This window comes from Coffea arabica, chromosome 2c (genome assembly GCF_036785885.1).
Source record: "Coffea arabica cultivar ET-39 chromosome 2c, Coffea Arabica ET-39 HiFi, whole genome shotgun sequence".
NCBI classification, from domain to species: Eukaryota; Viridiplantae; Streptophyta; class Magnoliopsida; order Gentianales; family Rubiaceae; genus Coffea; species Coffea arabica.
Window position 1 is genome coordinate 3399308 of NC_092312.1, and position 15671 is coordinate 3414978.

General features: G+C 41.7%; 2 protein-coding genes across 3 annotated transcripts; both read right to left on the reverse strand.

Moving 5' to 3' along the window:
* Positions 1-3679: 3679 nt before the first annotated feature.
* Positions 3680-6642, reverse strand: LOC113725152 (BAG family molecular chaperone regulator 7-like). Of its 2 annotated transcripts, none has more exons than XM_027248149.2 (4): positions 5661-6642; positions 5181-5462; positions 4009-4251; positions 3680-3895 (listed from the first exon to the last, which is right to left on the reverse strand). In XM_027248149.2, exons 1-3 carry the CDS (start codon positions 6432-6434, stop codon positions 4033-4035), a joined length of 1275 nt encoding a protein of 424 aa, XP_027103950.1. In that variant the 5' UTR covers positions 6435-6642; the 3' UTR covers positions 3680-3895; positions 4009-4032. The 2 variants fall into 2 exon arrangements, with proteins under 2 accessions (XP_027103950.1, XP_027103948.1); XM_027248147.2 differs by having other exon boundaries at positions 3680-3904; positions 5661-6641.
* Positions 6643-14696: 8054 nt separating this feature from the next.
* Positions 14697-15671, reverse strand: LOC140023337 (uncharacterized). Its single transcript, XM_072073091.1, has 2 exons — positions 15340-15671; positions 14697-15270 (listed from the first exon to the last, which is right to left on the reverse strand). Exons 1-2 carry the CDS (start codon positions 15669-15671, stop codon positions 14697-14699), a joined length of 906 nt encoding a protein of 301 aa, XP_071929192.1.

Consider the following 15671-nt stretch of genomic DNA (forward strand, 5'->3'; position numbering starts at 1 on the left):
AGGAAGACGTAAACCCTGAGGAAAAGTCCTGTGGTTGGAGTCGCAGCCACATATCTGTCTAAAATGGACCCTGGACTCAGTCACGAATGCCTCCTTTTACCAGTTCTAAACGATATCATTAATCTCTCTCCCAAGCTTACTTTTGGGTTGTAAAAGCTTCAACAAAAAAAAAAGGATAAAAAAAAATGTCAAAACATGCATTTAAATAGAAACGTCCCTTTTTCCTTACCTTTCACCCGTAGCCTTCTTTTTTTTTTTTTTTTATCGACACAAGGGTGTCCGGGTGAATCCTTACGGAGTCCGACGAATCCCCTACGACCCGGGCCCGGCGCCCCAACCCGGCCCGAACACGTTAAGTGCGCGGAGGAATCCAGCCGAACGGAGACTCGAACTTGTGACCTCAAGATTCACTGGTGAGAGGCGCTGCGCTGGACCATTCACGCGAGGGGCCGTAACATTCACTTTTGCCCTTATATAGAGAGTAATTAAACAAGCACAAATACATAGACTTGCCATGTAGGAATTTTTTTCAGGTCATTGCCTTTCGATATAAGATGGGGTTAATAATGAAATTTGTTACAGATTTTCGGCATCAATTATGATAATTTTCTCAAAACCTAGATCGTTAAAAATAGTGAAAATATTCTATATAATGTGAACATTCCTCCACTCGAAAGTTTTCTTTTAGTTCAAAGTGATCAATAAGTAGAAGAAGGACAGATGATTCGTGCAAAAACATATACTTGAGTTTCAAAGAGAAGGTTGGAAAGCATATTTATCTTGACTAAGACATAGAAATGCACCAGATTATTATTTATGCGTATCATGCGCCCTAATTTACATACAAAAAAAAAAAAAACAAGTCATTCATGAATATTGCCATGCAAATCGGGTGTTTCACTCGCACAAGCGACGCATGTTCTTTATTTTTCACTTTCATATGTGGGCTGCTAGTCCGATCCAAGATGACATTTCGGAAACAGTGCAAAGTTGGTCCGTGTGACGTGGCAACAGTACAAAACTGAAGAATGACTGTTGAGTGTTGACTAGGGAGTTCTTTGGTTGGTGACGAACCTAAGGCCAGCAACCACCAAACAAGCCCACGGAAAAGGTTGGTGACTGCTACTTTTATATCCAGTACACATTTTTTGGGATTTGTGGCTTGGCGCCCTTCTTTTGCATGAAGGTCGATTACGCTTGTGTAATACTGCTCAAAAACTGGTTAGTCCATCACTCGTTTAGAGTTTGCGTTACTATCTATGATTAGTTTCTTCTAGGCAAAAATTCATTGTTTCAGCCAATTTCATCTAATTCCAAGTGTACTTATTCACTAAACAAATACACTAAATCTCTAACCATATATAATTGTTCATAATATCAAAATATAAATATTATATATATAGATAATTAAAAGGCCAGACTTATCGAATTTAAACCTAATAAAACCCAAACTCAGCTCATATTTAATTTGAACCTAATTTTTAGGTTCAAACTCAGCTCAACTCACTAAATGCTCAGGTTCATCGGATTTTTTATCGGACCGAACGGGCCAAATTAAGCTGACTCAATCCCATTGACAGTCCTTAAAAAAAAAAAAATAATCACAAAGGCTGCGGACTAGGCCCAGCAGCCTGCAAGTTTTTTTTTTTTTTTTTTTAAAAAAGATGGTTAAGCTGCAAGCTGTCAACCGGATTTTGGTAAATTTTTCTGGTAGCTGCAGGCATAGTTAAGCTAACATTTCTTAACTTTTGGTTGACAGCCTGCAGCTTAAATGTTTCTGACATTTCTTAATCTTACCAAAAAAATGTTACCAAAAAAACTTTTGGTAAATGTTTCTGACATCGGATTTTGTTCCGTGTTTGTTAATCATGCAATTAGCCATCCACCACATTATTTAATTTAATTTTAGGGATAATTATAGAAACCTCCCCGCTTTAGATTTTTAACAATTGCAGCCACCTCCCCTAAGATTTGAAAAATTAGGGAAACCTGGAAAGAGGTGGCCTGCATTTGTCAGAAACTTCAAGAAGGTTTCTGAAATTATCCCTTAATTTTACTTTCACAGAGGTATCTCGTATTGCGACTTCTTTGAGAACAATATATGAGCTTTTTGCACCGCAGAAATCCAGCTAATTACTTAGAATATAGCTAAAAAAAAAAAAAAAAATCGGACATTTATTAGTCTGACACAGGCTAGGTATAAATCTATTGGCCCAACACCTAACACCAAATTTTTTTTCTTTAAATTTTTTTAAAAAGCTGACAGGCTGCCTGGCTTTTGCTTTGACTCGCTGCCTCCAAAAAGTACAAAACAAAGCTTGGACAAAAAAGGAAAAGGCTAGGCCGAAAAATCTCAGTATGCCTTAGCATCCCGTGGCTAGCTACTTAAGAACCAAACAAAAAAGCCTGCAATCATGTGATATTAGCTTAATGCAATCCACTTTATTTGTTAAGTTAGTTGATAATTATTTTATGTTATTTAGTATATGATTAGTTTTATTAGTTTAATGGATTAATTAGTTTAATTACTTGAATGAATTAATTTTAAGAGGTTCGATTAAAATGCATTTAATTAGGTTTAATTTGTTATTTATTAAATTATACATTTATTTGTTATAAATGATTTAATTATAATGCATTATTTGTTGTTATTTGTTATACTATTTGTTATTCTTTGTTTTTATTTAATTACACTTTATTTGTTATTATTTCCTATAATTATAGAATCGTAATTATTTATTTATTTGTTATAAATTATATATATTTTGATTCAATTAATTAATTATTCAAATAAGCATAAAAGGGGAACAAAAAAATGCCAGAGAAAAAAGAGTTTACAATAGTATAGGTATAATTGTGTCCAATGCAGGATAAAGCGAGACAAAAAATTTGTTAGGAGCTAAAGTGAAAAATGATATATATTTTAAGGAAATTAATTATGATTATCGCTTATTTCTTATGCTCAATTTGTAACAGGTCCAAATCATCAAAAGTAGCGTCCTCCTACCTGTTCATGGATTCATGATCTTCATTGTCCAATGACCCAACAAGACTAAAAAACATCACTTTAAAGTTCCTCCGCACCCTTAACAAATGCTTCTGATACTTTTTCATGATATTATTTTTTCATTGTCCAAAAATTGAGCCCTTTTACTGAGAGCTACTCGCGGATGTTAGGAGTTACCTGAACCATTCATATTCCTCCCTTCCCACCCTCCGCTGTTATTTTCCCCGTTGGTTCACCAAAAAACCCGAAGTGCTGATTTTGGTACCAAGACTGGGAATTTTGTAGTGGGAAAGTTTGAGTCAAGAAGTGTTATTGTTAACGTACGCTAAGAATTCCTAAAGCTAGCCACAGGATGCTAAGGCATACTGAGATTCCGCCAGCCTAGCCTTTCCATTTTTTGTCCAACAGTAGGCTTTGTTTTGTACATTTTGGAGGCAGCGAGTCAAACCAAAAGCCCAAGCCCGGCAGCCTGCCAGCTTTTCAAAAAAATTCGATCAGGTGCCGGGCTGTTTTTGAAAAAAAATTTCGGTGTCAGCAGCCCGCACCAATAGATTTGCACCCAGACCAACAACTGTCCGACTTTTCTTTTTTTTTTTTACCCATATTCTAAGTAATTAGCCCAGAAATCCTGACACAGTAGGTGGATAATATATGTCAGTGATCAAAAAGAAATTGAAGGCAAATCAAGAACACAGTTGGGATCAACTATGAGAATCAGTCCAAGACTCTGAGAAGCCAGTCAGGAGAAATAAAATGATTGCATATCCAAGCATTACACTTCCACCCCAAAGATCACACATGATTATACAACATGTAGTAGCTCTTTGTGTAGTAGCTCTTTGCGTTGAGACATGGGAACTCCTCTTTCGATAGAAAGCAACCGACGACCTAAGAGGCCTATAAAGATAATTAGTGCCGCTACTAACAAGAAAGTACCCGCTAGTGATACAACCTTGTCTAGAAAGATACAAAACAAGGAACAGAAAAGGAAGTAATTTCACCTGTTAACAGACTTGCAAGCTCGCTTAAATTGTATCAGAACCATTTGCCTCTTCATCCAGCATCTGCACCACCTGTGCAACACCAGCAGCAAGTTCTTTCTGGATGACAGCATCGGGCATATCAAATGTCCTCCTCTTCAGGGACAGGGATCTTCCAGCAGGTTGGGGATCCACAACATCAAGCATTGCCTCCAACTCATCCACCATAGACTTTTTGGCAGCTCGAACTAGCACATCAGCTCCCTAGCAAAGATGACGACAATTCACATCCACAGGGCATTCATAATCTAAGAACTTGCATTTGCTAGAGATAAATTTGTATCTAGATTTCACACGAGTACAGCCCAAGGAAAGCCACACTAAAGTTGAAAGAATGGTTTACACCAATTGTCATAGCACGCGGAAATGGTGACCCAAAACTCTCAAGAGTCTTTCCCATCGACAGAAAAGGGCAAACACAACTGAAATAAGTTCAAAATCGTACTACACTTAAAAAATCTAGACTGCTCTCAAGCAGACATGGAGCAGCAACACTCTAATAGTTATTTCTGTGCTGACCCAAAAAGGCAAACTCGAGAAGTGAGTTCAAGATTTTACTACACCATGCTAGAAAACAAGGGCTTGGAGAAAATTTTGAGCTGCTTCTCTGCATACACGCAAGCAGAGTCGCTGGAGAAGGAAGCGATAAGCAATGTTTATAGAGCTAGAGTTGGAGAACTATTAGATTCAAGCATCCAGTCATAAAAAGGTGCAGTAATTATCAGAGATGACCTAAAATGGCCTCCACGTCCAAATCTGTTTTAAAGACGTTTGCATCTTTCCATTAAGAGTCTTCATTTGACTAAAGGGAGTGATCTGTTACCCTTTAGGTTGATTCAGTCTTAATACAGCTTAAAATAATTAAAAATTGCTAGAAAATATTACTGGAAAACAGATAACTCATGCAGTACGCTCAAATAGTTGCACCTATCACTAAGTTTAAACAATATTGCATTTCGCAGCCAAAAACATAATTGACATACAGGGAAAAACCAAAATAGCAAATGGCGTTAAACTGTTAAGCTCCCCACACCTTTTTTCCAGACTTTACATCACATAATAAACATACGCGCATAAGTTCGTAATAAATGTAAACATATTAGCCCACAAGAGTAGGAAGTATCATCTTTTACCTCAATGGCATCAACCGTGAGGAGAAGCACGATGATCTTTTCGGAGAACCTCTGACGCTCCTCGGTATCCCGGGCCAGGCGGCGGCGGTAAGAGAAGTTGTTGAACAAAGCTCTAATCTCCTTGAGCTTAGACTTTGCAATGGCCAACTCCCGAAGGGCCCGCAATGCCTTGGACCTCTTTATCAGATAAGCCTTGAAGCTCAGCTGTATCTTTATAGCAGCATCATTTGGAGACAACTCCTTCCTCTTCCCCCTTGACCTGTCCACTCTCCTCGCAAATGCCTAATTCAAACAAATCAATTTTTTCTTTTAAAAAATTATTTTGATAAAAATGGCCAATGTAATGATAATTAACCCGTGATTACTGAAAAGTTAAAGGAAGTGAACCCCATGTTTAACAAGTTAAGCTCGCGGAAACGAAACAAGGGCTCATTTAAAATTGCCAATAGTAATAATTTGACAGATTAATGTTTTACGGACCTGTCTCAAGACGAGGGCCCCATGATGGGATGGTTCCTCTTGGATCTCAACTATACGGGTGGAGCATCCACCCGTGGATTTCTCGGATTTGTCCCTCTTCTTCTTATCTTTCTTTTCTACATCTTTTTTCTCTTTTCCGCTGCTCTCGCCTGCATCGCCAGTTGATGCAGTGAAGGTGTATTTCCGGGAGATGGGAGAATCCTCGCCCTTGCCTTTAATCTCGGCCGTGTACTTGTAGTTCTTCTCCAGATGTCCCTTCTTTTTCCCATCCTTAATCTCAGACGTCCATTTATACTTCCGGTCAACCCCGTCCTCTTCCGGAGCCTTGATCTCCGCAGTCCACGTGTACTTCCTCTCCCCGACCTTCGACTTCTTCTCTTTAGCCAATCGGTCAAAGCTTAGCTCCAGAGCAGAGACGCGATCGCAGAGCCTCTGGAGATAGAACTCGGTTCGGAGTCCGACCTGATCGACGCGGTGCTGGACTCGGCGAGTGGAGATGCAGAAAGGGGTTTTCTCGACCTGGGTCAGATCGGTGATGGTGTGGAATGTATCGAAGAGAGAGGGAGAAGGAAAATCAAGAAGAGCGGGGAGAGGTTTAGGTGCGGGGTTTAGGAGATCGAGAGTGAAGTCGAGCTCGTGTTCGAGGGGAAATGACGGAAAATATGGGTGGTCTAGAGTGAGGGATTTGGTGGAGAAAAGAGAGGTCTCCTTCTCAAAGAAAGCTGGAAGAAATGGTGAGTGGTCGATGAGTTCAAATCTCCGGAAACTGCTCATCTTTCTATCTTTCTTTCTTTTCCTTTTTTTCGTTTCTTAGCTGCAATGGATCTCCTGGAAGTACGAAAACCTGGAGGCGAAGAGCAATAGAAATCAAAGCAGGGTGTGCACGGTGAGAGATACGCGGGTTGAAAGGGTTTATTGAGTTTTACTGATGAGTAGAAATCAAAGCAGGGCGTGCAGGGTGAGAGATGAGAGGAGAAAGTTGAAAGAGTTTATTGAGTTTTAATAATGAGGGGTAAAATGCAAAGTAGTCGCCCGTGGATGGGTCAACCTACACAAAAGTCCCGTATAATTTCAAAATATACACAGTCTAACCCCTAGTCGTTTAAACTAATTTTGAATGAAATAACCACAGAAATCGTAAAAAATAACTGGGACGGACGAAATGACACTAGTGCTATTACTCTCGTATATACATAAGCCAAAAAACACATTTTTTTCCTTCCTCAACAATCAGCCTTCACAATCAACAGTCATTTGGATTTGAACCGTTAGTCATCGTCAAAGATTTTAAATCTTGATCCCTGAAAAATCAAAAATTCAAACTTTGCCGCTTATTATTTGACACAATATGTGGAGTGTGTTTGGAATTTTTTTTTTATCGACGCAGAGGTGTCCGGGTCAATCCTTACGGGACCCGACTAATCCCCTGCGGCTCGAACCCGGCGCCCCAACCTGACCAATGCACGATAAGTGCACAGGCGTTTCCATAGCGCAGTTTCGAACCCAGAATCTAAATGTCCCAAGGGAACGCTGTTATCATGTGGCTAAACTCGTGGGGGCAATTATTTCATAGCGTAGTTTGGATTGCCAATTATTTCACTTTATTTATATCTTATTTACACACACTGATTTACTTGCATCATCAACACATTTTTCAATTACTTTTTTATCTCGCATACATTAAACAAAATTATTTCAAATAATTTACAATCCAAACACATTCTGTGGTTTCTTCATATTTATACAGGTACGTAGTACACTCGTTTGATACAATGATGAATCAGTTTCTGTCAACTCTCTTATAGGTTCAATTAGGCCTCCGCTTCTAGATTAAACTAGAATAAGAATAGAGTATATAAGTAATAAATAACGAAAAAAAAATTCACCCTCTACCGCAAATTACCACCTTTTTGCCACCACCACTTTCAATCTTTCGTCACCATCATTCCCTCCACCACTGCTCCCTTTCTTTTCTTCTTTCTTCTTTTTATTTTCACTTCCTCTTCTTCCTTCTTCCTCTTCCTTCCCTCGATGTTCCTCCTCTTTCCTCACAACCTATTTTCCCAATATCATAAAATGGCAGGGAAGGGGAGAAGAAGGGTAAAGGAAAAAAGGAATAAGAGAATGAGAGGATACTGATGAAAGGAAGGGTGGTGGTGACAAAAGGTGGGAATGGTAGTGGAGGAAAAGGAGGATGGTATTTTATTTATATATTTTTTAATTATCTATAAAAATAATGTGAATTGTATTTGAGATTTTTATTTTATTTTATATATAGAAATAATGTGAGTTCTATTTTAAAATTTTTGAATTATTTTTGGAAGTTTTATTAAGCTCTAAGAATATAATAAATATATCAACTATAAATTTATTTAAAAAAACTATTTTTCATTACAAATACATGCAAAATAGGTGCGCGTATCTCAGATACATTAATTCAAAATATTTTTTATTATTTTTTAAAATTAGTTCAAATTACAAAATATTGGAGTGTATATAATTTAAAACTATAGGGACTTTTCTACAAATTGGCCTAACTATTGGGAGGCGTTTTGTCCCGTGATGAGAGAAGGAAAGGACGAGTTTTAAAAAAAGGATGAAAAAGAGGAGCTCAATCAAAGGTTGGTGGCCACCACCTAAGTGGATGGAGTGAGAGGCAAGGGTTCAAATCTTGCTTCGCACCAAAAAATATCACATCTAAATGATTTGTTTCTAAAAAAATTCAGGCGAGTGTGCTTTGCATTCGTCTGTCCGCCTCCTCCTCTTAATGTAGGATATAATAGGTTTATTCTTTCCAAAAAAAAAAAAATAAGTAGCTCCATCATTCTTAGTGTAGTATGATAGAATAGATTTATCCTCCAAAAAAAAAAAAAAAAAAAAAAAAAAAAGAGGAGCTCCATCGCTTATCATGTAAAAAGTGAAAACTGGAAAGTGATAAAAATAGAGCTTTGAAGTCAAAAGAAGGTCGGATATCGAGATGAGAGATTTGAAGGATAAAATTGGATTTCCAAATGAGTATGGTGATGCCAGCTAGATTACAATAACTATCTTTGGCTTCTTTCGAAAAGAAAGAAAACCTCTTTTTTTTCTGGCCAAGTCCGAAATATATATAAATAGATTACTATCGTATATTTGCTAACGTAAATAACCCTTTGAAACGAGAAAATAAAACCACAACTCGCTATAAACATATTATTATTATGCCATAATTATTTCACTCGCAAATGCAAGACTATATAATTGAACTGAATTGCATTTCTTCAACTTAATATACAATCGAACAGCGAAGAATTTGACAAGGTACAAAGTACAGGATATTTGTTAGTTTCACATGAATGTGCAAGTAATAATTTTTGAAAGGACATGAATATTCGCACTTTCATTTTAGTTTATAACACTTAATTTTATTCAATAAATAATATATAGTGTTAAATGCTAATTGAAAAATACAAATATCAATTTTCTTTTCAAAATTTATAAATTGATATTATTTGATTTGTACTTTATTTATATCTTATTTATATATATTAATTTATTTACATAATTAATATATTTTTAATTATATTTTATCTCATATATATAGTATAAAAAAGTAATGCAATATTTTTTTCCCATGGCTAATTCGCGCGATTGCTTGCACGTTGTTGGGAACTTGGTGGTGGATTTGGTGGGATTTCGCCAACGCAAAACTGTGGATGTTGTTCATTATGAGAACCGCCGCGTAAAATTAGAGACTGCTGGAACGACAATGGGCCTATGGGGGCACTTAAATTACGGAAACAGACAAGATTTTGTGCATAGACGAGAGAATCTTTGATGTGTACAAGCTGAGTGGGACTTTGATGGGATTTGACAATAATGGCAGAGCATGTGGGCTATCTGACTTCAACAGTCGGGTTCCCTTCAAGAAAACAGTCGTTGTAGGTTTACTAATTTAATAAGGAAAGATGCGATACTGCTGCTGATCTCCATCAAGGATAATTACACAACCCTCCCCTGAGGTTTATAGCAATTGCAAGCACCTCCCCTTAAGCACCGTTTAGGTAACCATATAGAGTCACAGACTCAATATATTGCATTTTCCTTCAAAAATCCTAGTATATCCTTATTGGCATAACGACAAAGAGGAAAAAATTAGTTTAATCATGCACATTTTGTCTTTCTAAAGGAATAATTTCAGAAACATCCCTTGAGATTTCTCACAATCTCACTACCTTCCCCCGAGATGTTTAAAATATTGAAAACCTCCACTAAAACTAATTAGTTATTAACAAATTAGCCCAATTCAAATACTATAAAATTGATATTATGAGAGAGAAAATAATTTGATTCCATAACTATCCTCAAATTTTGTAGTAGGTAGTTAATTTACCATTAACAATATATATCTATTTTAACTTTATCAAATGCAAAAGAGTGTAAATGAATTTGCTTATAAAGCAAGGCTTCAATTTCAATATTGTATAGCTATTACCACATTCATAAAATGTAAACAAAATATCAACTTTTTAATTGTACAACAAGTTTAGTAATTAAAAATCTCATCTACATATTTCACATGTAATATTACGCTATTTCATATATTATAACACATCAGTTGCATATTCTGCTATAAGAGAAACGAAGCATGCAAAACCTGCTACAACCAATATTTCAGATTAAAAAAAATCATTGTTGAATAATCACATACAAGAAAAAAATTGTCAAAAGTTTTTTGATTTAATAACATACAACCAACAATCTTTACCTATATTTCATACAACAACAACATCTATTTTTTATGACAATAAAAGTAACAATTAGAATTAAAAAAGAAAAAAAATACTATAATTGAATACCAATCATCAAATGGAGTAGATCATATAGAACATAATACAAACTATATAATGCCATATTCTTTCATTTTTTTTTGTTTGATCCAAGTTATTTTTCTTCATTTACAGGGTCACTATTAAGCATGATAATCAAGAATTACCTTAACATCTGTAATCAAATAATAAAAATTTTCAAATTTTAAGATTAAAAAAATTTTAGATGTTGACTTTGAGATTTTTACAATCACCAAAATTTTGAGAAAATTTTAAGGGCAATTTTTTTCTTCAAGTCTCCTAAATCCTTATATATGCCTAAAGAATCTCTATTTTTCTTATTCCACAAAAATCACTATAGTCTGAATCATTGCCTAGACTCTCGCACATCAATTATTAATCACAGAAAAGTACTTATATTTGGCTCCCCTTTTATAATGGCATATTAAAAATTTACAAAAAAAATTATAAATTGTTATTATTTATGTTAAACCAATTAATAAAAATTTAACTAATCATGTGAAATAATTGCAAAATATCTTTTGAGTTGTGTGGGTAATTAAGTTATTTCACGGCGATTGATGTAACAATTGAACCCCAATGACCTGACATTAGAGGTTTTTGCTATTTTTGAAACCTCAAAAAAGGACAGTGAGACTATCAAAAACTTTAGGGGAGGTATTTGAAATTATCTATTTTTCTAAAACCACTACAAACCTGTCACAATACCAAGTCAATCGAGCAAAATTTTATTTATAACTCAGTCTTCTTTTCAAGTGATTTAAACAATATTTGTGGCTTCAAAATCCTTTTGCTGCCTGAAGAAGCACGGAACTTCCCCTGGGAGAGCTGACCTGATCAGCTCGGCGTGCTGATGGAAGAGCTGATCCTAAGCCAGCAAAACAGAAAGGGTGAGCTGACAGAGGGGGCCCGAGGGTTGTCCCCGAGGGCCAAGTTAGTTTTCCGGTGAGTAAGGTTCACGGGAAGTAGTGATAGCCTCGGGTAAATTGCCAATAGTGAGCGTACCTTGTACAGTTGACGTGTGCTACCATTTATACCTGCGAGGGAGTCCGACCTCTTCGGGATGAACCCTTGTCCCATCGGGAGCCCTAGTGGTGCGGTCCAGGTCGGCTGCCAGGGGCCAGGGGCCGAAGCCCAGCTCGGCCTTGTCTGGGCTGCCACGTGTCCAGGTCCAAGACGGGGCCACTGCACTAGCCCCCTTGATTAGGTAGACTGTCAGGCCGACCTAATCAATCTCTGCCACGTGGGAGGCCAGGGCCGCGCACTGCCCTGCCCAGGTCACTTCTGGCACAGTGCTGTTGCAGGGGCGCTGCGCCCGCGTCATTTCAGTTGTCACGCCTCTTCGGTTTCCGTACCAGCATTAAATGCTTCTGATTCCAGAGTACAGACAACTGGACATTCTGGTCTACCTTACGCTAGAAACAGGCACAGGTTGGAGAAGTGCCAAGTATGGGGTACCTCAGATCCGTTCATGTCGGCGAGCTTGCAGTAACCGGCTTGACCTACCTCAAGGACCTTGTAGGGGCCCTCCCAATTTGGGTCGAGCTTGTTGGAACTGTGAGCTCTGCTGATCGAGTTCTTTCGCAAGACCAGGTCTCCTGGCTGGAACTGCGTGCTCCTTACTCGGGCGTTGTGGTAGCGGGCGAGCTGGCTTTTGTACTTAGCCATCCGAATGGCTGCTTCCTCCCGCTTAACCTCAAGCATGTCTAAGTTGCACCGCAACTCTTCGTCGTTGGATGTTGCCACGAAATTCTGTGTTCGGGGTCAGGGGAGACCGATCTCTGCAGGGACCACTGCTTCTACCCCGTAAGTGAGGGAGAACGGGGTCTCATGGGTGGCTGTCTTGGGCGTGGTGCGGTAAGCCCAGAGGACGCTAATGAGCTCTTCCAACCAGTTGGATTGGGTGGACTCCAATCTAGTTTTCAACCCTTACAGGACAGTTCGGTTAGCGTTCTCCACCTGACCATTGGCCTGGGGGTGACCCACCGACGTGAAGTGTTGACTGATCCCGAGCTCGGCGTACCAGCTCCGGAAAGGGCTCTCGGCGAACTGGCGGCCGTTGTCGGATATCAGGACGTGCAAAATTTTGAAGCGGCAAACTATGTTCCTCCAGAAGAATTTCTGAATTGCCTTTCCAGAGATAGAGACCAGGGGCTCCGCCTCCACCCACTTTGTGAAGTAGTCTATTGCCACCACGAGATGTTCATATCTTCCCGGGGCTCGGGGGAAAGGACCTAGGAGGTCTATCTCCCATTGAGCGAAGGGCCAAGGACTGTGGATGGGAAGCATCTCCCGAGCTGGCTGATTGCGCAGCGAAGCGTGGACCTGGTAAGCTCGGCATTTTTGGACCAAATCTGCCGCGTCTCGGAAGACGGAGGGCCCATAGTAGGCCAAAAGGAGGCACTTTTTGGCCAACACCCAGGACCCGACGTGTGCCGCACATATACCTTCATGGATTTCGCGCAGAACGTAGTCACCTTCCTCGGGCGTCACGCACTTTAGCCAGGGGGACAAGTACGACCTCCCATAAAGGGTTCCCCCGGCGTAGGCGTACTTGGCAGCTCGGATTTGGATTCGGCGAGCCTCGGTTTTGTTCTCGGGGAGGGCACCCGAGCTGAGAAAAAGTCAATGAGTGGAGCCATCCAAGTGGCCGAACTGTCTATCGCCAGGACCTGGACCTGGTCGATACTTTTCTGCTTCACCACCTCTACCAAGACCTCCTTGCTCAGGTGGGCGAACGAGAAGGACGCCAGCTTGGACAAGGCGTCCGCACTTGTTTTGGGACTTTGGCACCCGCTCAATCTCAAAGGTCTCGAACAGGGCTACCGCCTCTCGTACCTTAGCCAGGTATTTCTTCATTACCTCGTCCTTGACCTCATACTCCCCACGGACCTGGAGGACGACGAGCTGAGAGTCGCTTCGAACCCGGATCGCGGTGATGCCCATCTGGTGAGCTATCCGCAACCCCGTCAACAAGGTCTCGTACTCTGCCTCGTTGTTGGACGCAGAGAAGTCGAACCTAAGCGCATAGGTCAGTTCTTCCCCCGTGGGCGAGGTGAGCAGCAGGCCAGCTCCGCTCCCTTCCTTGCTCGAGGCGCCATCCACGAACAGCACCCACGGCTCCTCAGCCGGGGTGTCCGGGGGTGTCGGGGTTAACTCGGTCAGGCTCAAGTCAGCCCCCTCAGCAAGGAAGTCTGCCAAGGCTTGAGACTTGATCGCGGTGCGAGGCCGATAAGTGAGGTCATGCTCGGCCAGTTCGACGGCCCACCTGGTCATCCTGCCCGAGACCTCGGGTTTAGTGAGTATCTGGCGCAAGAACTGGTCGGTCAGGACTACGATGCTGTGAGTTTGGAAGTAAGGGCGGAGCTTGCGAGTGGCGTGTACCAAGGCAAGGACCAGCTTTTCCGCGGGCGTGTACCTCGTCTCTGGCCCCTGTAGGGCACGGCTAATATAGTACACCGGTCTCTGAGCCCCCCTGTCCTCCCGCACCAAAATCGCGCTGATGGCCTCGTTGCAGGCGGACAGGTAAAGGAACAGAGTCTCTCCTAGCTCCGGGGCGGTCAAAGTGGGCAGCTCAGCCAGATAGGCCTTCAGGTCGGTGAAGGCTTTTTGGCACTCCTCCGTCCAGTGAAAGTCCTTAGACGCTTTTAGCACTCGGAAGAAGGGCAGCCCCCTGACCGCGGAGCGCGAGAGGAACCTACTCAGGGCGGCCATTCTCCCTGTGAGCCGCTGGACTTCCTTCACGTTCCTTGGAGGATCCATGTCTATGATAGCCTGTAACTTATCCGGGTTGGCCCAGATTCCGTCTCGGGACACCAGAAAATCGAGAAACCTTCCCGATCTGACCCCAAAGGTGCATTTCTTCAGATTTAAGCGCATCCGACTCTTCAGTAGGATGTCCAAGATCTCCCGCAGGTCGGGTATGAGCCGCTGGTCAGTTCGACTTTTGACGATCATGTCATCGACATAGACCTCCATGCTTCTGCCGATCTGGTTTTGGAACAACTTGTTGACCAGGCGCTGGTAAGTGGCTTCCGCGTTCTTCAACCCGAACGACATGGTCCTGTAGCAGTAGGTTCCCTCCTCGGTGATGAAGGAGGTCTTGTCCCGATCCTCCTCAGCCATCTCTATCTGGTGATATCCCTTAAAGGCTTCCAGGAAACACAAAACGTCAAAACCCACAGTAGAGTCTACTAACCTGTCGATTCTAGGCAGGGCAGGCTTTGTTAAGGTCCGTGAAGTCTACGCACATTCTCCAGGTCTGATCGTCCTTCCTGATCAGAACGGGATTGGCCAGCCAGGTCGGGTAGTAGACCTCCAGGATGATCTTGGACTCCAGCAACTTGCCAACCTCCGCCTTAATCACCTCATTCCTCTCGGGGGCAAAGCTCCTTTTCTTCTGCTTCACTGGTTTGAAGTTAGGGTCCACGTCGAGGTGATGGACTGCCAGGTCTGTAGGGATCCCAGGCAAGTTCTCCACCGTCCACGCGAAGACCTGGGAGTACTCTCTCAACAAAACCTTCAAGCCTTCCTTCTCCTCGGCTGGCAGCAATGCCCCGATGCGGATGACCTGATCGGGCCGATCCTCCTTTAGGGGGAACTCCTCAATCTCATCCTGGGTGCCCAGCTGTTGGGCCTCATCTCCTGGGATGTAGGGCTCCAAACAGGTTGTCTGGGTGACCACCTTCTCCTGCCCCCGGAGCGTGGCCAGGTAGCAAGGCCGGGCTACTTCTGGGTCGCCACGCACCTCGGCTATCCCTCCATGGGTGGGAAACTTGACGCTGAGGTGGAAGGTAGAGGGAATAGCTCGGAGGACGTTTAAAGCAGGTCTCCCCAAGAACACATTTTACGGGGACGACTGCTTGACCACCACGAAATTAACGGGAACGGTCCGGCATTTGGGAGCCTGTCCTACTGTGACCATCAGGGTGATCATCCCTTCCGAACTAATGGGTGGTCCGGTGAAGCCCATCAAAGGCGTCCGGACCGGGGTCAGCTGGTCATCCCTTAATCCGATCTCCTTGAACACCCGATAGAACATAATGTCCACCGCGCTACCCTGGTCGACATACACCTTCTTCACCCGGTATTTGTTGGTAACAATGTCTATCACGAAGGGCTCGTGGTTCCCGGAAGCCAGGGGGACCGCATCCCTTGGTCCGAAGGTAATCTCCTCGTCCAT